The following is a 21697-nucleotide window of genomic DNA, read 5'->3' as shown; positions in this document are numbered from 1 at the left end:
AAATTTTCGAACTCAAACACTAATTATTCGTGTCGTTTCGTACCGTGTTCACGTGTCGTATACCAGTATTGCTAGGTCTCCTCGTAATGGTCTTCACTTCTTTTCCCCCGTTAAAATTGAAAATCCAACCCGCAAGGGTTGGCTCAGTTGGTTAAATAGGGATAACTATCCTCTTGGTCACAGATTTGAATCCCACTGGAGGAGAATTTATGTTTATGCCTCCTGAGTTAGAGCATGTCGCTTAAATGCGGTTTACCTTGGTTCACATGATTTGCAGGCTATTGCGTGAACACAAAGGATTTACCCATTGCGCACCCGAAGGGTACCGGTTGCGGGTTATCTACGGGGCAAAAAAAACTGAAAATCCAAATTATTATTTTTATTTTTTTGTAATTTATTTTTCAAATGCTTATTTCTTTATAAATATGCTTAATCAAGGATGGTGCTAAATATAGTAACATTTTACTTTATATAATAATCAGTAATTACCTCCCTAATTCAGTAAAATATGCTTAAATTTATTAATATTTTTTTAATTGATAAAATAAAATATAATATATAATTGGAAAGAACTTTTAATAACTTTAATATATAATTTTCAGTTTTTTAAAATAATATAAGTGCAACTTATAATTTTTGATCAAAAATTAGTCAATTTTACCGATAAAAATAGAAATGTGACAACTAAAAAGGGACAGAGGGAGTACTTTTATGTGTTTCTATTTGTCTGCTTTTCTCGTATTTAGAGATGGTAATTTATACCGAATCGATGAATTCTCGATCCGTACCGATCCGATTGAATCTTACTGAACCCTTTGGGTTCGGGTTCAGGTTTAATTTTTAAACCTTAATTGCATTCGGTTCGGGTTTGGTTTTTGACTTTACTGTTTCGAACCCGACCCGAAAATCCGAAACCCATTTCATACCGATCCGAACCCGAACCCGATCCAAAACCCATACTAATATATAAATATTTTTTTATATATACATGTATCAGCTTTTGCTTATTATTTCTTATAATTATATAATTAATATATATATATATATATGGCATGTAGGTATGGAATGTATTCATTTATAATTTCTATAAAGACACACACTCAGACTCAAACAAATCATAGTATACCATCACTCATCTCACCAATCCCTTCGACGGAGGAGCCATGACTTCATATTCTTACGTTTATACCATATGTTCTGATTTTTTTTCTTTACATTTTCGCCTTTTATGATTAGAGATTGAGGTTTCGACTCATTCTTTCCACTAATTTTTATGCTCTGGTACTTAGATTGAGATTTGATTGGGATGCTGTAATTTATAACATTTGAATTTTGGTTAAACCCGAACTCGAACCGAACCGAAAAATCGTTCGGGTTCGGGTTTACAGATTCGGGTTTATTTCGGATTCAACAAAAATAATCGGGTTTGGATTTTACTAAATCCGTTTCGATCGACCTGTTTGCCATCCCTGCTCGTACTTTTTTGAAGTATACTTTCTTCGTCTTTTTTTTATCCCTTTTAATTATCATATATCTTTTTTAACGGTAAAATTAACTATTTTTTTACCAATGATCAACCACTACTCTTATATTATTTACAAAAACCAAATATTATTTATTAATATTAAATATACTTTCCAATGATATTTTTTTTTAATTTGGTTCAATTATAAAATAATTATTTCATAGTAAACATTTAATTTATCACACTTCAACGCTTAAATAATATAAAATTTACATTATTGTTAAACTCAATTCCAATATATTCAGATTAAGTTTTACGTAGACAAATTCTTGTATAGATCATTTCATTAAAAGTATAATTTTAAAATTGGAAAAGAGATGGTCTAATTATTAATAAATTATGTACATATGTCATATATTTTATAACAAAAATTATATTATTCACTTAATGATCAATTAAAAAAAATTGTAATTCCAAAATTGTTTTTGGATCAATTGAAATTTTGTTAGGATTTTTTTTATCTATTTCACATGATTAACCATGAAACATTAAAAAAGATTTGCAAAATTTGAAGTCTTTCTGGATGAGAAAAAAATTAAGGATTCTTAAAAATTAATACATACACGATCGTCACTTAAGAAGGACATACAAAGTAAGATAAGATAATATTTATTAATTTATTAAGTATATTCGTTTATGAGAAAATAATTTCTTCAATTTTTTTATTTGAAAAAGTGAAGGAGAGAAGTTGACTATTAAGTTGATTATTTACTGCATCAAGAGAATGACTTAACGTGCTGTATTAAATGCATTCATTTACACGGAATACAAGTGAAGGCATTCATTTGCACAAAATATATAAAAGAAGGTCAAATATGTAATTTATGCATACTGCATGGAGCAAAAATTAACTAGATTTAGTAATCATGTTAATGTGCCCGTTTGGGAAATCTTAAAATAACTTATGACTTAAAATGATTAAGTGCGAAATAAGTGATAAGTTGATAAATACCTATAAGTTCTATAAGTGTTTGGATAAATTTACTTATAAGTCAGAAGTTTTTTTACTTAAATGAATTAAAATAAATAATTATTAAATATAATTATCTTAGTTCATGAATCTTAAATTAGAAAATATTTAAAATTTATATTTTAAAATCAAAACTTTAGAAAAAAGTGAAAAAATGAAAATAAGTTGGAAAAAAGTACGTCACTATCAACTTTCCACTTATCAGCTTATAAGTTGTGAATTCAACTTATAAATTGGGTCGACAAACACTCGTCAATAAGTTTTCACGAGCTTATAAGCCATAAGTAGCTTATAAGCCAGTAACCAAACACGCCCTATATTTGGTTGCAGTCTTAGTTCACCTAAGAGCTAATGGTGTCCGGTGGAGGCCCATCCTCAAGTACCCAAGTAGAGATATTGAAAAAATCCGAAGTCCGAAATTCGATTCAATCTGGAAAAAAACCCGCGAAAAACCTAATCCGGAAAATTCGGTCCGGCACGAAATCCAAAAAGCCCGGATAAAAATTCGGATCTCAAAAAACCCGGATATAAAAAAGCCCGGATAAAAGTCTGGTTCGGCCCAGATAAAAGCCTGGTTCGGCCCAGATAAAAGCCCGTGCTTTTTGAAAAGCCCGATTAGAAAACCGATTTTTTTATATAAAATTTGAGAATATACAATACTTTTTATGATTTTTAAAATATTATATTACAATATTAGAAGCAATTAAGGTATATATGATTATTTATATATTATATTAAAAAATAATTATTTATTTCGGTGTCTAGACTACTCTATATGATATATCAAGATATTATTTTCTCCGGTAATTAAACTACTCATAATTTGAGTTATAAAATATTAAAATATTTTTTTAATATATATAAAAAGTCCGGTTCGTTCCGGTCCGCGGGCCTAATATTTTTAAGAAGTCCGGTCCGATCTGATTTTTAAAAAAACCCAACCCAATCCGTTTTCAAAATAACCGGATTTTTTAAAGTCCGGATAAAGTGTGGCCCGATGGGATCTCTAACCCCAATGCCACAGACTATTTCTTGTTAATTTTAACTCTATATTTTTCTACTCATTTGATATTAATGTTGAAGATGGGGCTCACAATTTTGCCACATAAAATGTCACGAAGTTAAATTTGTTTAGTTAAATTGGAGGGAAAATAAATTAAATCTAGTTTGAGTAAGCCTTGTAAAAATTAGAGTGGAGACATAGGGTGTGATTTCTTACGACCAAGGTGAATATCCTACATGATGAATTAAGTAATTGAAGGGGCTAAATTTTGGTGGTATTATCTTGTGCTGCAACATTTGGCTGATTGCTTGCTACAATTGTTTTCCTGTTCCAAGTTTAACATTTACATCAGGAAACAAAACGAGTTTTTGTGTAATATCGATCACAATTACAATCTGGCATTAGAGGTTCAAGTTAATTCTCATCTGCTAAATTTGTTTACTAATTTACTATGGTTATATGATGATTGTATTGTGCCAAACATTGTTTATCTTACTATATTAATGTTTCAAACGGGCAGATTGTTGGGACAGCAAAGTTTGCCGGGGTTATTGAATTTCGTCGCAAGCAAATTCACAAGGAGATTTTGGTAGATGCATGAAAAATATTTGTTTTTAGATTAAGAAAATTCTCTGGACCTGAATTAATCTCTCTCTCTCCCTCTCTCCCTCTCTCTCTCTCTCTCGCTCTCTCCCTCCCTCCTCTCTCCCTCTCTCTCTCTCTCCCCCTCTCCCACTCTCCCTCCCTCCCTCCCTCACCCTCTCTCTCTCTCTTCCAGTTTTTGTATATTAACAGTGCCTTCTCTCGCAACCCGGATGAATTGGTGGATGATCTATATGACGGAAGATATGTTGGCTACTTTCTATATTGCAGTCCTTACTAATTGCAGTTGATTAATCAACCAGTTAATATAAATTAGCTTCAGTTACAATCTTACAATTATTATCCAAGTTTTCTAACCAACATGAAGTGTAATTTGTTCGTTTCTTATATTGTAGTATTCATCTATTAACACTTTTTGCCGGCTTCAATAAGTATACGGAGTACTTCACTGTTATACTTGTTTTATGTTTAAATCAAACACCTGGTTTTCAAACAGAACATTATTGTCTGGATTTATTTACATTTTATGCAATTCTATGCTCTACCTGTATATATACCATGTGTTGGTTATAGGCCCAACAAGGCCCATTGAACGAAAGATAGTAAGCGGTTAAGCTACTGGGCCGAAGGACCTTCAGGCCCACGGAAGTCCAGGCCGAGGCCCGCTACTCGCAGACCGTTGGACAGAACAAGGGACATAACACCCCATTTTCACTCCGTCCTTATTAATTGGTAACGGCTGGACATTCAAGGGGAAATTGGGTATAAAAACCCTTGTAAAGTAAGACAAAATATAGACATTCTCTCGTAAACACTCTACTTTTCTTGTATTATTACCCTACATTTACAGCCAGATTCTGATTCTCACACCGGAGGTGAATCGGGGGTACAAACCCTCGCATTCTCTTCACTTTCAGGTACGGCTGAAGCCACCTTCAAGGCAGCCTGAAGCCTGTTCAAGTTACCGAAAGGATCTGGGCGTAACATTTGGCACCGTCTGTGGGACATACGAGAGTTACAAGCTGAAAGCGAGACTATGACAGAAACAATTTATGAACATTCACTGTCGCCTGGTTTCACCGACAAAGGACAACCGTCCTCCCTAATCGACGAGGACGGGGTTATTACACTAACCCCTGAAGAAGATGCCTTACTCCTAAAGATCCGGGCGGAAAAGGCCGCGGAGAAGGGTAAGACCAAAGTTGATCAGATTGACAAAGAAGCGGAAGCGCGAGCCAAGAAAAGAGAAGTTGATGCGCTCCGGCTGAAAGCCCTGCAACCGCAGAGGGAGGAAATTGAACTGCAAGAGCGAACCTTGAGGGAGGCGATGCGGGCCGACGAGACCGGCAGAGCGCATAAAGATAGAAGGGAACGTAGGGCGTATGGCGAAGAAGATGAGTCTGACTCTGATTCGCATCCCCGAAGGAAAAGGACCAAACAACCCTTTTCTTCTGATTCAGATGAGGAGCCCGATGGATCCCGCCTCAGGCTCAATCGCTTAGAGAAGGCCCTGTTCGGTGATAGGAGGCCCGATCGAGAACCTGTTGTGACACAAGAGATTGAGCTATACCGACCCCCTCCGGGCGAAGAGAGACAATTCCCTAAGATGAGCGAGTTCAACGGGAAAGGGGACCCCGAGGACCATTGTGAAAAGTATGAAATCCTGATGGTTGGGATGGGCCACAATGATATTATGTTGTGCAAAATGTTCAAAACTTATCTCAAAGGGTCTGCTTCGATGTGGTACAAGTCCCTAAAACCTCGATCCATCGGGTCCTACGAGCAGTTGAAGAGGAAGTTCTTGAAGTACTACTCGCACCTATGCCGAAAGGCGAAGGACACTGAAGCCCTGGTCCACTGCCGACAGAGGGCGAATGAAGAGCTGGGGGATTATCTCACTCGGTTCAAGGAAGAAGCAGGGATGGTCACGAACCTGGACAAAATCAAAGCGATGGGCTTCCTAACGGCGGGGCTAGACCCCTATAAAGGTAAAAAGCTTCGCTCATCTCTTTACGATTTTCCCTCAAAATCCCTGAATGATATATATGTAAGAGGCGAGAATATTCGCCGAAAGATGGAAAGTATTGGGGGGTATAAAGATTCAAGAAGAGACGACCGATCAAAGCGAGCCGACAGATATGAGGGCTCAAGATCAGGATCTGACCGGAGGGATAGCAGGAAAGAAAGGAAAGAAACAGATCATGGGGCCGAACGACGTCGAGATAGAGATTCGGCCGTGTTCACTCCTTTGAACGCGCCGATCTCCAAGATTCTCCATGAGATAAAGGGCAAGCCAGGATTCGTTCGCCCTGCCAAGGTGAAGGTCCCGAATCACAAGAAAAACCCCGATAAGTACTGCAACTATCACAGGGACAAGGGGCATAACACCGATGAGTGCTATCACCTCAAAAAGCTCATTGAGCGCATGATCAAAGACGGTGAGCTTAATCAGTTCATCCGAGATCTGAGAGATAGGTTGGGGCCGAAGGAGAACCAAGAGGAGGAGGTAGAGGCCGATGAGCCAGAACGAAGGGACGGGATAAGGGGCGAAGTAAAAACCATATCTGGGGGAAGCATCCTGGATAAGGATAGTAAGACATCAAAGAAGAAGTATGCCCGATAGGTGTACAATCTGTATCAATTCGGACAGGCAAAGCCCCACATGCCCATGACCTTCAGCACTGAAGATTACGAGGATGTCATTCGCCCGCACGAGGACCCTCTAATCATCAATCCCATCATCGGGCAAAACAAGATATGGAAAATGATGGTGGATACAGGCAGCTCGGCCAATATACTGTTCCACAAAACCTACTGCAAGATGAACTTGGCTGGAGAGCAACTAGAGCCCTGCAACGAGGCTCCCCTTTATGCCATCGGAGGGAATCCCATTTAGTTCGAAGGAACGATTACTCTACCGGTCCTCCTAGGAAAGTTGCCGTATACCGTCGAAAAGCTAGTGAAGTTCTATGTAGTTCGGATCGAAAGCCCGTACAATGCAATATTTGGCAGGCCCTTCTTATCAACCTTTGAAGCAATGGAGTCTATACCCCACCTTAAACTCAAGTTCCCCACTGAAAAAGGGGTAGGAGAAATGAGGGGCGATCAGAAAACCGCCGAATCATAATGCTCGAAGACCTTGAGAAGGATCAGGAATATGAAGGACAGGACGAAACCGGGAAAAGGAAGCGGGCAGAGTCCGAACCCAGCGAAAGCCGGGAAACATTGAACATTGAGTTGGAGAAATTTGGGGTCGATCTTTCGAGCCCGATCGCCGAACTCGCCGCGGAGACCGAGGAAGTGGAATTGTACGCGGGCCATTCGGGAAAGATGGTTCAGATTGGAAAACACATGGGGGCAGATCTGAAGACCAAGGTAATAGCTGTCATTCGGCAATACCATGATGTGTTCGCCTGGGGGCCGGAAGATATGCCCAGATTGGATCCTAAGACGGCAACACACTGCTTGAATGTGCAGCCTGAGGCCAAGCCGGTAAAGCAGAAGAAGAGGACATTTGCAGTTGAACGACAGAAGGTAATAGAGGCCGAAGTGGAAAAATTGTTAGAAGCCAAATTTATCGAGGAAATCGAATATCCCGACTGGCTAGCCAATGTGGTGGTTGTCAAGAAGTCGAATGGAAAATGGAGGATGTGCGTGGATTACACGGATCTCAATAAAACATGTCCGAAGGATCACTACCCCTTGCCTAACATCGATCAACTGATAGACGCAACGGCAGGATATGAGGTACTTAGTTTTTTGGACGCTTTTTCTGGTTATCATTAAATTGCTATGAATGATAGGTATGTGCCCAAGATAGCGTTCATAACTCCGAAGGGGACTTATGCTTATATTAAAATGCCTTTCGGACTGAAGAACGCTGGAGCCACATTCAAGCGAATGGTGAACAAGGTCTTTAAAGAACAGATCGGGAAGAACATGGAAGCATATGTGGATGATATGATAGTAAAATCACTATTCCAAGATCATGCCGAAGACTTAAAAGAATGCTTCGAAATGCTCCGAAAGAACAACATGAGGATCAATCCGAACAAATGTACCTTCGGAGTCTCTAGTGGAAAGTTTCTCGGGTACATGGTCAGCGCCCGAGGAATAGAGGCAAACCCAGAGAAGATCAAAGCAGTTGTCAATATGGAACCTCCCAAATGTATCAGAGACATCCAGAAATTGACGGGCCGGCTCACCGCTCTTCGACGTTTCATTTCCCGGTCAGCCGAAAAGGCACTTCCCTTCTTCGCCGTGCTAAAAGGGTCAAAGAATTTCGAGTGGGGGCCCGAATGTCAAAAGGCGTTCGAAGAAGTAAAAGAATATTTGACAAAGGCACCACTCTTGATGAGGCCCGATCTGAAGGAAACTCTTCAGCTTTATCTAACTGTGTCCGACAGAACTCTGGGGGCCGTCCTTGTGAAAAACTATGAAGGTAATCAACATCCTGTGTTTTACGTGTCCCATGTCCTCAAGGATGCAGAGACAAGGTACCCAAACGCCGAAAAATTCGCATATGGGTTGGTTATGGCCTCCCGAAAATTGCAGCATTATTTCCAAGGCCGTACGGTCCAAGTTGTCACCAGCCAACCTCTGAAGAAGATTTTGACTAGGCCTGAAGCCTCTGGAAGAGTCGTAGCATGGTCCATCGAACTCGGGGAATTTGATCTTGAGTACGTTCCCTGAACGGTAATTAAGGCCCAGGCTTTGGCCGACTTCGTGGTTGAATGCACATTCTCGGGTCCGAAGGATCTTTCACCTGACGAACAACTCATCCGGATCCCAGGAAAGTGGAAGCTTTTTGTAGATGGGTCGGTAGCCAGAAAAAAGTGTGGGGACGGCTTGATCCTCTCGAGCCCCGAAGGATTTGAGATATGCCAAGCCATAAGGTTCGATTTCCCTTTGACAAATAATGAGGCCGAATATGAGGCCCTCCTTGCAGGGATGAATCTGGCCCGAAGCCTTGAGGCGAAACACTTAAGGGCCTTCAATGACTCCATGTTGGTCGTGAAACACTTCACGGGGAAATATGAGCAAAGGGACCCCCGAACGAAAGCCTATGCTGCCAAGGTACGTGATGCTTCTTTATCATTTGAAACCTTTGAACTAAGTCAAATTGGCAGAGAGAACAATTCTAGGGCAGATGCCCTTTCCAGGCTAGCTTCGGCCGAGACACATAACTTAACTGGTTCTATTTACCTTACCGAAGCCAAGATGCCTTCGATCGAGAAGAAAGAATGTCTTGAAATCCACGAGGGGAGCGACTGGATGACCCCCCTCAGGAACTTTCTGGAGAAAGGCATTCTACCACCCGACCTAAAGGAGGCGCTGAAAATTAAATTCAGAGCGTCGAACTACACAATAATCAATGGGCGGATGTATCGCCGATCAGTCAGTCAACCCCTTCTGCGATGTTTGAACAACGAGGAACAATAACATGCTCTAGAGGCAGTACACGAAGGAATTTGCGGCGAGCACCTGGCTGGTTGGTCGCTCGCCTTTAAAATTCTCTGACAGGGATTCTTCTGGCCCACTCTAAGGGCCGACGCTAGCGACTATGCAAAAAGGTGCGTACAATGCCAGCTGTTCGCCACTGTCCCGAAACAGCCCCCAGAAGAAATGACCTCTGTACTAAGCCCTATTTCATTTGCCGTATGGGCCGTGGACATAGTCGGCATACTGCCCACTAGCACGAAGCAAGCGAAGTACTGCATAATCGCCATCGACTACATGACCAAATGGGTCGAAGCCCGTCCTCTGTCATCCATAATCGAAGAAGCCGCGAAAAAGTTCTTCCTGGAACAAGTCATTCTCCGATTTGGCATTCCGAAAATGTGCATCTCAGATAACGGAACTCAGTTTATTGGGAACAAATTCCGCAAGTTTCTGCACCATTTCGGAATCGAACAGAAATTCAGTTCAGTCGCCCACCCGCAAGGAAATGGGGCAATCAAAGCAGCGAACAAAGTGATATTTCGAGGGATAAAGAAGAGGCTGGGCGAGGCCAAAGGAAGATGGGAGGAAGAGCTCCCTTGGATCTTATGGGCTTACCGAACCACCCCTAGGACATTACCGGGAGAAACTCCTTTCAGAATGACATATGGAACCGAGGCCCTAGTTCCCGTCGAAGTGGGCTTGGAATTATACCGAACCGAGACCTACAATGTGGAAGCTAATAGCTTCGGGTTGAGGGCGAACGTAGACTTGCTGGAGGAAGAAAGGGAGGCTGTCCACCAAAGAAACATGAGGTATTTACTATAAGTGGCACAACACTATGACTCCAATGTGAAAAAAGGTCCTTCGGAGTAGGAGACCTAGTCCTAAGGGAATTGGCCGCATCCATGCCGACCAAACAAGGAAAGCTCCAGCCTAACTGGGAAGGGCCCTATAAAGTGATTGAGATTGTTCGCCCCGGAACATATAAGCTCGTGTCAGGCGAAGCAATCAAAAACACTTGGCACGCCGTCGCCTTCGAAAATTTTATCAGTAAGAAATTTCTTAAAAGTTTGTATTTGAATTATATGCGAAGAATGTAAACAATTTGATTATAAATAAAGATGCATTTCCTGTCACATTTCTTTATTTACACATGCCGCGGCCGCCCGAGTATTATCTGAGGGCGATCCCGAAGAAGATAAACCCCTCGGCCGCCGCCCTTGTCTAATTTGTTAATTAAACACGAGACATAAGGAGCAATCGCCCAAAGCTTAGACATCCTTCACTACACTATTTTGACTAAATTTGAACATGGTACACATGAATTCAGGGCCTTAAGGGGCGATCCTAGAATAACGCCCTGTCATTCGTCTCCCCTCATTCATTCGATACTAGGAAGGCCGAAGGAACCCCTGTCCCGGGGCAATCAAAAGAAGAACATGGTCCTTCGCCTCAATCATGTGTTCTAAAAAGGACCCAAAACCAGGTCTAGGGGCAATCCCGAAAAAGACCACCTCTTGGACGAACGAACCATGACATGCTGATCTAGGGGCAGTCGCTGAAAGATCAGCATCCCTCTTCCTTCGCCTAAATCGAGTAAAAAGAATTAACAGCCCGAAGTCGCCTTCGACCTTTAACCCTTGGGGCCGTAGGGGGTAGTAAGGCAGCAATTCATTAAGATCGTTAAGGCGAATGAATAAGCCGAAGATACGATTCATTTTATTAAAATTGTTAAAATTGTTGAGGCAGATGAAGCCGAAGATACAATTCATTAAGATCGTTAAGGTGAATGAATAAGCCAAAGATACGATTCATTTTATTAAAATTGTTAAAATCGTTAAGACATCAATAATGCCGAAGAGGCGATTCGTTTTAATTATTAAGGCGGATGAAACCGAAGATACAATTCATTAAGATCGTTAAGGCGAATGAATAAGCCAAAGATACGATTTATTTTATTAAAATTGTTAAAATCGTTAAGGCATCAATAATGCCGAAGAGGCGATTCATTTTAATTGTTAAGGCGGATGAAGCCGAAGATACAATTCATTAAGATCGTTAAGGCGAATGAATAAGCCGAAGATACGATTCATTTTATTAAAATTGTTAAAATTGTTAAGGCATTAATAATGCCGAAGAGGCGATTCGTTTTAATTGTTAAGGCGGATGAAGCCAAAGATACAACTATTAAAAGCGGTAAATAAGACAATGCTGACGAAAGATGAAAGATGCATTAAAATATAAAAGCCCGAAGGCCGGTTAAATTACAAAAGCTCGAAGGCAGGAGTACCGATTACAAAACATAAAAATACAAGTCAAGAAGATGAACGAAGAATGCCGCTGCAAGAGTTGGGTATGACCATGGAAACACCAACGGCAAACTTCGCAACAAGATCATCTTCCGTCATGTCAAGCACCTCAGTGCTGAAGGCTTAGGCTTGAGGGTCTTCATCCGAAAGCTCTTCATCTTCGCCGGAGGAGACAAGAGGGACTTCGACTGCTGGCCGGCCGATAGGATCCTCCAGGCTGTCGTCCAGCAACTGCTTATAATCCCAGTTCAGGCCATGGGCCTTCTCCAGGATATAGTCAGCGCCGAACTGGAAGCAGTGCTCCTCCGTCCGGTCCAGCTGCTTCTGCTTCTTCTGAAGCTCCTTTCGGGACCTCTTCAGCTGAACGTTCCGGTGGGAGATCATCTGGTTCGCCCTCTCCAATTCCCTCTCCAGCCGGGATCTGTCCTCCTTCAGCGCAGCGGCCTCGACCTCGTTCTGGGCTTTCACCCTTACGAGTTCCTCCTCGGCCGTCGTAGCCCTCCTCTCCAACTCCTTCACCTCGGCCATCCGAGTCTCCATGTCCTTAACTTTATCCTCCACAGCTGCGGCCTAAGGAGCAGCATGCAAAAAAGACAAGGCAAAAGCATTAGGAAAGGTGCTGAAGGAAAAAAGGACGAACGAAAGAAAAAATAAAAACTTAAAAGCATACCAGGGACAAAAAGGACAGAAGCTCAGTACAAGCCTCGGTCGGAGAAGCCGAAGAAAAAGCCGCCAGGTCGGCTGGGAGCTGGAGGCCATGGCAGAGGTCCGAAGCCACCTCCTTCGTAGACTGCCTCGCTGATAAGTGGCATTTTATACCACTTAGAACGTCTTAAAATGGCTTAAATTAGTGTTTTGAAATCAAGTATTTTGTGTATTTGATGCATTTTTCTAGTGTTTATGCATTTCAGGGTTTTGGTTGCATTTCGGGGGAGGAATCATCAAGAATAAGCCTTGGCATGTGTTCACCATTGCGAGATGAAAGAAACGGGCAGATTACGGTGAAGAAACGGTACGAAATCAGAATTTTTCCAGTAAAGGTCTGAGCGCCCGCTCAGCATTGCTGAGCGGCCGCGCAGGGTCGGGAAAAAAGACAATTTATTTTAGGACTTCTACTTCTGTTTGGTTTCCACTTCTATGTAATCTGAGTTTATGGGACTATTATATAAGTAGATTTGAGACATTTTTCACAAGGGTGGATTGAAGAAGATTGTGTTTTTACGCAAGGAGCAAAGGAGATAAGGAAGAAGACCGATTTAGCACACCGTAACGAAGAGGAAGCATATATTCTTGTGATTTTTGTTTCGTTGTAACGTTGGATGCTAGTTTTCTTGCTTTGAACTTATTTACTCTTGTGACGTACTCTGTTTTAATATAATTAGTTTAGTTATTATTTTCTTGTGTTTGTTTATCATGATTTCATATGAACCCATGATGACGATAAGTGCTATTATGGGCTAATCGTGATCATGGGGTTGCAACGGATTTATTATGGAATTCTTTAGTTAATTGTTTAATACTTTAGTGTGTGATGATTGTATGATATCTAGTATTGGTTGTGCGTATTCGTCTTATGTGCGTCGCGAACATATAAGATAGGGTGTTAATCTCTTGTGAAGCGACGGTGAATCTTCAGATTTAGAACTTGCCATGCTAGCATAGGATCATGTACGTTGTGCATGATTAGTGGGTAACTCTAACAGTTTTATTTGCCCTATGTAATCAAAAGGAATAACTTGTGCTTATATCGTTGTGTTGTCAATTTCTGTAGACATATAGGAACTCAACATAATTGATGACTATTCAACTTCTATCTTAATTTTGGATGTTTGGTAGAATGGTATTAGTACAATGAAAGTTGGCTTTTATCAGTTTCGTGTTATTCGATTAATATCATCACTGTCACATGCTAAAGGTAATAACAATGGCTATAGAAGGAGGTAATAATGAAGTTGTGATCTCATGAGTGTTTTATTATTGATAGATTGAAGTGTTAGTTAAGGGGTTAATTAAGTAGTTAATTGTAGTTAATATTTAATCAACAATTTTAAGTGTTATTATCTTAACATTGAGAAGTAATCATACATTGGTGAGTGAGTTTAATTAGACAATAATTTAGTCTGAGTCTCTGTGGGAACGAACTAGAAAGTATTCTATATTACTTGCGAACGTGTATACTTGCGTGAATATTAGCGCGTGTTTTCGCCCTAACAAGTTTTTGGCGCCGCTGCCGGGGACTCGGCGTATTTGTTTATTTATGTACTTACCATCATTGGTCATTAGGACTCAGTGATTAGGACGTAGTAGTTACTTATTTTTTCCCGTTGTGTTTCAGGTACTTTAGCAAGCGTTTATGCAAACTCGTTCTCGTGCTCGCAAGAGGACTTTAGATACAGCTGAGGAGACAGACGAAGTTCTTGATATTCCGGAGAAGTTAGATTTTGAGGATTCGGATTCAGGAACTGAGCAGAAAGAACCAGTAAACATGGGAGATCGTATTGTTCAAGCTGATCCATCTCTTATGGATTTTTCTCGACCTAAAATTGATGATATTCAGTCAAGCATCCTTCATCCGGCTATTCAAGCTAACACCTTTGAAATCAAGCCGGGCACTATTCAGATGGTGCAGAATTCTGTTTCTTTTGGAGGAGCGGCAACTGAAGACCCCAACATGCACATAAGGAATTTTGTCGAGATCTGCAGCACTTTTAAGTATAATGGCGTGACTGATGAGGCTATCAAGTTGAGGCTTTTCCCATTCTCACTGAGGGACAAGGCTAAAGACTGGTTACATTCTGAACCAGCTGGGTCCATCACTACGTGGCAAGATCTTGCGCAAAAGTTTCTGGTGAAGTTTTATCCAATGGCAAAGACTGCTGCTATGAGGAGTGCTCTTACTCAGTTTGCGCAGCAACCTACAGAATCTATGTGCGAGGCTTGGGAACGCTACAAGGAAATGTTGAGAAAATGTCCATATCATGGAATGCCGGATTGGATAGTGATCACTGGTTTCTATAATGGTTTGGGGGCCCAATCTCGGCCCATGCTCGATGCAGCAGCTGGAGGCGCCTTATGGGCTAAAAGCTATACTGAGACGTATAATCTTATAGAGACGATGGCTGCAAATGAGCATCAAAACCCAACTCAGAGGATGACGTCAGGAAAGGTAGCAGGTATTCTGGAAGTTGATGCAGCCACCGCTATTGCAGCCCAGCTCCAAGCGCTATCAATGAAGGTTGATTCTCTGGCTACATATGGAGTTAATCAAATAGCTATGGTTTGTGAGCTTTGTGCAGGTTCTCATGCTATGGATCAGTGTTCTCTTGTCAACGAATCTGTTCAGTACGTGAATAATTATCAGCGACAACAGCAGCCTATGCCAGCGACCTATCATCCTAATAACAGAAATCATCCAAATTTCAGCTGGGGGAATAATCAGAATGCTATTCAGCCACCATATCAGCAAGGAGTGAGTAAACAGTTTAACCCACCTGGATTCCAGCAACCACAGCAGTATGTTACAAGGCAATCATATCCTCAACAGGGAAGTACAACTGCACCTACTAGTGCTGATTTTGAGGAACTTAAGCTGTTGTGCAAGAGTCAGGCGGTTTCTATCAAGACCTTGGAAAATCAAATCGGTCAATTAGCCAATGCAGTGCTCAATCGTCAACCTGGCACTCTTCCTAGTGACACGGAAGTACCAGGTAGGAAGGAAGCTAAAGAGCAAGTCAAGGCTATTACCTTAAGATCTGGAAAAGTAGCTGATGCTGAAAAGGCAAAAGAAGTAGAAGTTGAAATTAGAGATGAAGAACCAAAGCAAAAGGAGAAAGCGGCGGAACCAAGGAAGACTACTGTTGAACACACTCTGCCTGAGGCTAATACAGGGGAGAAACAGCTCTATCCTCCACCACCTTTTCCTAAGAGATTGCAGCAACAAAAGCTGGATAGACAGTTCGGGAAGTTTCTGGAGGTGTTCAAGAAACTTCACATCAATATACCTTTCGCTGAGGCTCTGGAACAAATGCCTAGTTATGCGAAGTTTATGAAGACTATTCTTTCAAGGAAGGTGAAACTGGATGACCTTGAAACCGTTGCTCTCACGGAAGAATGCAGCGCTGTTCTGCAGCAAAAGTTACCACCAAAACTGAAAGATCCAGGAAGCTTCACCATTCCTTACACCATTGACAATCTGACTTTTGACAAGTGCCTTTGTGATTTGGGAGCAAGCATTAATCTGATGCCGTTGTCGATCTTTAAAAAGCTGGATCTGCCTGATCCAAAACCCACATACATGTCGCTACAATTGGCTGACCGTTCCATTACTTACCCAAGGGGCATAGTTGAGGATGTGCTCGTCAAGGTGGATAAACTCTTCTTTCCTGCAGATTTTGTTATTCTAGATTTTGAGGAAGATAAGAAGATTCCCATAATCTTGGGAAGGCCTTTTTTGGCTACTGGCCGTACCTTGATAGATGTGCAAAAAGGTGAACTTATTATGCGGGTCCAAGATCAGGATGTGACCTTCAACGTATTCAAGGCAATGAAATTCCCTACAGAAGATGAGGAGTGCTTAAAATTGGATGTGATTGATTCTGCGGTTACTTCGGAACTTGATCGCATGCTAATGTCTGATGCATTGGAAAAGGCCTTAGTGGGGGATTTTGACAGCGATGATGAAGATGGCAACGAGCAATTACAATATTTGAACGCTTCTCCCTGGAAGCGAAAGCTGGACATACCATTTGAATCTCTTGTTACTTCTGACCTTAAGAATGCTGAAGGGAAGCTCAAACCATCAATAGAGGAAGCACCTACCTTGGAGCTCAAGCCATTACCTGAACACTTGAGGTATGCTTTTTTAGGTGATTCATCTACGTTACCTGTTATTATTTCATCTGACCTTTCAGGTAGTGAGGAAGACAAGCTCTTAAGGATTTTGAGAGAATTCAAATCGGCTATAGGATGGACCATAGCAGACATCAAGGGGATAAGTCCTTCATATTGTATGCATAAAATTCTGCTAGAGGAAGGTAGTAAGCCAACTGTGGAACAGCAGCGAAGATTGAATCCCATCATGAAGGAGGTGGTGAAGAAAGAAATTCTGAAATGGCTAGATACAGGCATCATTTATCCTATTTCTGACAGCTCGTGGGTGAGCCCCGTACAATGTGTACCTAAGAAAGGAGGTATCACTGTGGTCGCAAATGAAAAGAATGAGCTCATCCCTACTCGAACAGTTACAGGATGGAGAGTATGCATGGATTATAGAAAATTGAACAAAGCCACAAGGAAGGATCACTTTCCTCTTCCATTTATTGATCATATGCTTGACAGATTGGCGGGTCATGAGTATTTTTGTCTTCTGGATGGTTATTCCGGGTATAATCAGATTTGTATTGCACCAGAGGATCAGGAAAAGACTACCTTCACTTGTCCATTTGGCACGTTTGCTTTTCACAGAGTTTCGTTTGGGTTATGTGGCGCCCCGGCCACTTTTCAGAGATGTATGATGGCTATATTCTCTGACATGATTGGAAATAACGTCGAAGTGTTCATGGACGACTTCTCCGTCTTTGGACATTCATATGATGAATGTTTGTATAATCTGCGCGCCGTACTCAAAAGATGCGTGGAAACTAATTTGGTGCTCAATTGGGAGAAATGTCATTTTATGGTGCGTGAAGGCATTATCCTTGGGCATAAGGTCTCTAGCAAGGGTCTGGAGGTGGACAAGGCCAAGGTGGGAGTCATTGAAAATCTTCCCCCACCTAATTATGTGAAAGGAATCTGTAGTTTTCTTGGTCATGCGGGTTTTTATCGGCGATTCATCAAGGACTTTTCAAAGATATCTAAGCCGTTGTGCAATCTGCTTGAGAAAGATGTGCCTTTCAAATTTGATGATGAATGTTTGGCAGTATTCGAGACTCTCAAGAAGAGTTTGATCACTGCACCAGTTATTACAGCACCAGATTGGACAGAACCGTTTGAGATGATGTGTGATGCGAGTGATTATGCGGTAGGTGCAGTTCTGGGACAGCGCAAGAGAAACCTCTTCCATGTGGTCTACTATGCGAGTAAGACTTTAAATGGTGCCCAATTGAACTACACCACTACTGAGAAGGAGCTTTTGGCTATAGTCTTTGGTTTTGAGAAATTTCGATCGTATCTACTTGGTACGAAAGTAACAGTATTCACTGATCATGCAGCTATTCGCTATCTAGTTTCCAAGAAGGATTCGAAGCCGAGACTCATTCGTTGGGTGCTTTTACTTCAGGAATTTGAGTTAGAGATCAAAGATAGAAAAGGTACTGAGAATCAAGTAGCTGACCATCTCTCTAGATTGGAGAATCCCGATTCTACTTCACAGGATAGGACGTTAATCAATGAATCTTTTCCGGATGAGCAGTTGTTTGCAATTCAGGAGGAAGAACCATGGTTTGCAGATATTGTAAACTATCTCGTCAGCAATATAATGCCTCCTAATTTGACATCCGCTCAAAAGAAGAAGTTTCTGCATGAGGTGAAGTGGTATATGTGGGATGAACCATATTTGTTTAGACAGGGAGCTGACCAGATCATCAGGAGACCACGGTTTATGGTGGACACTATGGTGGTGAGAAGACGACAGCTCATATTCTGCAAGCAGGTTTTTTCTGGCCTACTTTGTTCAAGGATGCTCATCAGTTTGTTTTAAGGTGTGATCGTTGCCAAAGAGTGGGAAATTTGTCAAGGAAGGATGAGATGCCATTAAATGTGATGCTTGAAGTCGAGGTCTTTGATGTGTAGGGAATCGATTATATGGGGCCTTTTATTTCGTCTTGCAATGATCAGTACATCTTGCTGGCAGTCGATTATGTCTCAAAATGGGTCGAAGTTAAAGCTTTACCGACAAATGATGTAAAGGCAGTGCTAAATTTTCTTCATAAGCAAATTTTCACAAGGTTTGGAACACCTCGGGTAATCATAAGTGATGAAGGATCGCATTTTTGCAACCGTAAGTTCACTTCTATGATGCAGCGTTATAATGTGAATCATCGAGTAGCTACTGCCTATCATCCGCAAACAAATGATCAAGCGGAAGTGTCTAACAGAGAGATAAAGCGCATTCTAGAGAAGGTTGTTTGTCCGTCAAGGAAGGATTGGTCTTTAAAGCTCGATGAAGCTGTTTGGGCTTACAGAACAGCATACAAAACTCCACTTGGGATGTCACCGTTTCAGTTGGTGTACGGTAAGGGATGTCATCTACCTGCGGAGCTTGAGCATAAAGCCTACTGGGCATTGAAGAAGTTGAACCTGGATTTAGATGCAGCTGGTAAGAAAAGAATGCTTCAGCTTAATGAACTTGATGAATTTCGACTTCAAGCGTACGAGAATAACAAATTGTATAAGGAAGAGGTGAAGAGGTGGCACGATAGGAAGCTACATCCTAAATTATTTGTGCCAGGGCAACAAGTTCTTTTATTCAACTCTCGTCTCCGACTTTTTCCTGGGAAGTTGAAATCAAGGTGGTCTGGACCTTTTATTGTCAAAACTGTGTTTCCACATGGAACGGTGGAAATTTTTGAGAATGATCCGGACCAAGCATTCAAGGTTAACGGTCAGCGGTTGAAGCACTACTATGGGGACATGGCAAACCGAGAAGTGGTTAGTGCCATTTTGTTGACTACTTGAGAAGGGTACGAAACGTCAAGCTAATGACAAAAAAGAAGTGCTGCGTGGGAGGCAACCCATGAATTGTTGTTACAGGAACCCTTAGAAGTTAATAACCTATCCAAAAACACAAAAAAATCAGAAAACAGGGGCTGAAAAAAAAAATTCCAGTGACCCCCTGAGCGCCCGCGCAGCAAGCTGAGCGCCCGCTCAGCTTTGCTGAGCGACCGTGCAGCAAGCTGAGTGCCCGCTCAGCTTTGCTGAGCGACCGCTCAGGGGTCGAGTACCAGAATTTTTTTTACAGTTCAGAAAAAGAAAAACACAAAAACAGTTTTAGCCCATAAACCCACGATTTGTTACCACTACCCCATCATTTTACCCCTTAATTCCCAAACCCTAATCTAATCCACATCCTATATATACATACACCTATCCTACATATCTCCCACAAAACTTCCTACACCTAAACTCTCTCACAAACATCAAAAATCAGTTCTTACACACTTTTATTCACGAATCAATGGCACCCAAGAGAGCACGCACTATTGACAGCAGCAGCACAGTTCCTACTGCTGATTCATCGCGGGGTACTGCTACAAGGCCTCGGTTAACTGACAGAGCCGCAGAGGAGGAGTACACTAGGCTGTTGGGGAAGCTGATTCTGAAGGAGAGGGGGTTTTTACCATCGAGGAGGGATGGTGAGTTGCTGCCCATGATTGCAGAGAAGGGGTGGATAGCTTTTTGTGAGTCACCCGAAGCGGTACCGATGAGCGTTGTTCGCGAGTTCTACGCGAACGCGAAGGCCGAAAAGAATGGGTTTTCTGTGGTCCGAGGGCTGACGGTTGATTATCATCCTGCGACGATTCGCCGTGTGATTAGACAGCGAGAAAGGAAGCCCGAGGAGGAGAACTGGAATGAAAAGACTGCTGAGGATTTTGACTTGGATTTGATTTGTGCGACTCTCTGTCGACTGGGCACAGTTTGGACCTGCAGGACAGGCACTAATGAGTATCGTCACTTTCCGTCGATCGCCATGAACAGGTATGCCCGTGCATAGAATGCATTTATTTGTGCTAATATTTTGCCTTCTTCGCATGCACACGAGGTCACAGTTGAGAGAGCACAGTTGTTGTGGGGAATTCTGAATGAGGAATACTATGTGGACCTTGGTGAGTTTATCTACCAAGGAATTCTGAAGTTTTTGAGGGGAGCGAAGCATATGAACATCCCTTATGCATCTACGGTTACGAAGCTATGCCGAGCAGTGGGAGTGAACTAGCCGGCTCATGAGCAGTTGCAGTTGCCAGCAGCTCCGATTGATTCTGGCACTCTGAATGGGATGCAGGAGTGGAACGGTGGTGAACCTGAGGAGCATGGGCTGGGTTATCATCTTCCAGGAGGGCGTCCAGCACGAGGTGCTACTATGGCTAGGCCAGGGCGTGATGAGGCTGGTTCTTCGAGAGCTCAGGAGGGTGCTGGGATGGTTGATGCCCAGTATAGGAGGCTTTCACGGCGGATGGATGCCATGTATGAGACGCAGAGCAGGTTTGCTCAGGAGCTCACCCTTGCATTAGGGACTGCTTTTCGAGGCCTTGGAGCTGATATCCAGTGGCCAGTTTTTGGTGAGGACTCTGCATACCCGCCGCCTGATACTCCACCTACTGAGGGTGATGATGATGATGACTCCGAGTAGGTATACCCTGTGTTCCTTTCTACTACTTTCACTGAGGACAGTGAAGATTTTTAGTTTGGGGGTGGTAGTTAAGGAATATTGTGTGTGTGTCATATAGTTGCATATTCATGATAGTTTAGTTCATATAGTTGCATAATTTATGCCATATAGTTTTTTTTTATGAATGTCATGTAGCTCATGCATTTACCATGATCCCTTTTGCAATGATTTATCAACTGAATTGTGATATTGATGCGAGTGTAGTGATAGCATTAAAGTGATATTAAGTTGTGTAGGTTGATATGCATGCTAGAAACAATTGTAAATCCACTAAGTCTTAGAGAATGCGTAAGGGCTAGATTGTTGTTATGATTTGGTTGTTTTCAAGGTCAATCTACTTATTATGCTTAGAATTCGATTATAGGTTCTTAGTGATAAAGGCATGAAAAAGAAAAAAATTTGGAGAAAAAAAATATGGAAGTTGTTGCTAGTTGTGGCTAGGCGTCAATTGGCTAGTAGC

At 41.8% G+C, this 21697-nt stretch overlaps 1 protein-coding gene and 1 non-coding gene across 2 annotated transcripts; one reads left to right on the top strand and one right to left on the bottom strand.

Annotated features, from left to right (window-relative positions):
- Window positions 1-9051: 9051 nt before the first annotated feature.
- On the top strand, window positions 9052-9543 carry LOC141685527 (uncharacterized). Its single transcript, XM_074490620.1, has one exon. It carries the CDS (start codon window positions 9052-9054, stop codon window positions 9541-9543), a length of 492 nt encoding a protein of 163 aa, XP_074346721.1.
- A 5187-nt stretch (window positions 9544-14730) lies between these two features.
- On the bottom strand, window positions 14731-14837 carry LOC141688178 (small nucleolar RNA R71). The gene has a single exon (XR_012561639.1). It is a non-coding gene; the product is annotated as a small nucleolar RNA R71 (small nucleolar RNA).
- Window positions 14838-21697: the final 6860 nt, after the last annotated feature.

Source organism: Apium graveolens, chromosome 9, assembly GCF_009905375.1.
Source record: "Apium graveolens cultivar Ventura chromosome 9, ASM990537v1, whole genome shotgun sequence".
In the NCBI taxonomy this organism is placed as follows: domain Eukaryota; kingdom Viridiplantae; phylum Streptophyta; class Magnoliopsida; order Apiales; family Apiaceae; genus Apium; species Apium graveolens.
This window is presented reverse-complemented; position numbering and strand designations above follow the sequence as displayed.

Bases quoted from the DNA above. Each gene is read 5' to 3' on its own strand.
- LOC141685527 (XM_074490620.1), top strand. From the start codon at position 9,052: ATGAATCTGGCCCGAAGCCTTGAGGCGAAACACTTAAGGGCCTTCAAT.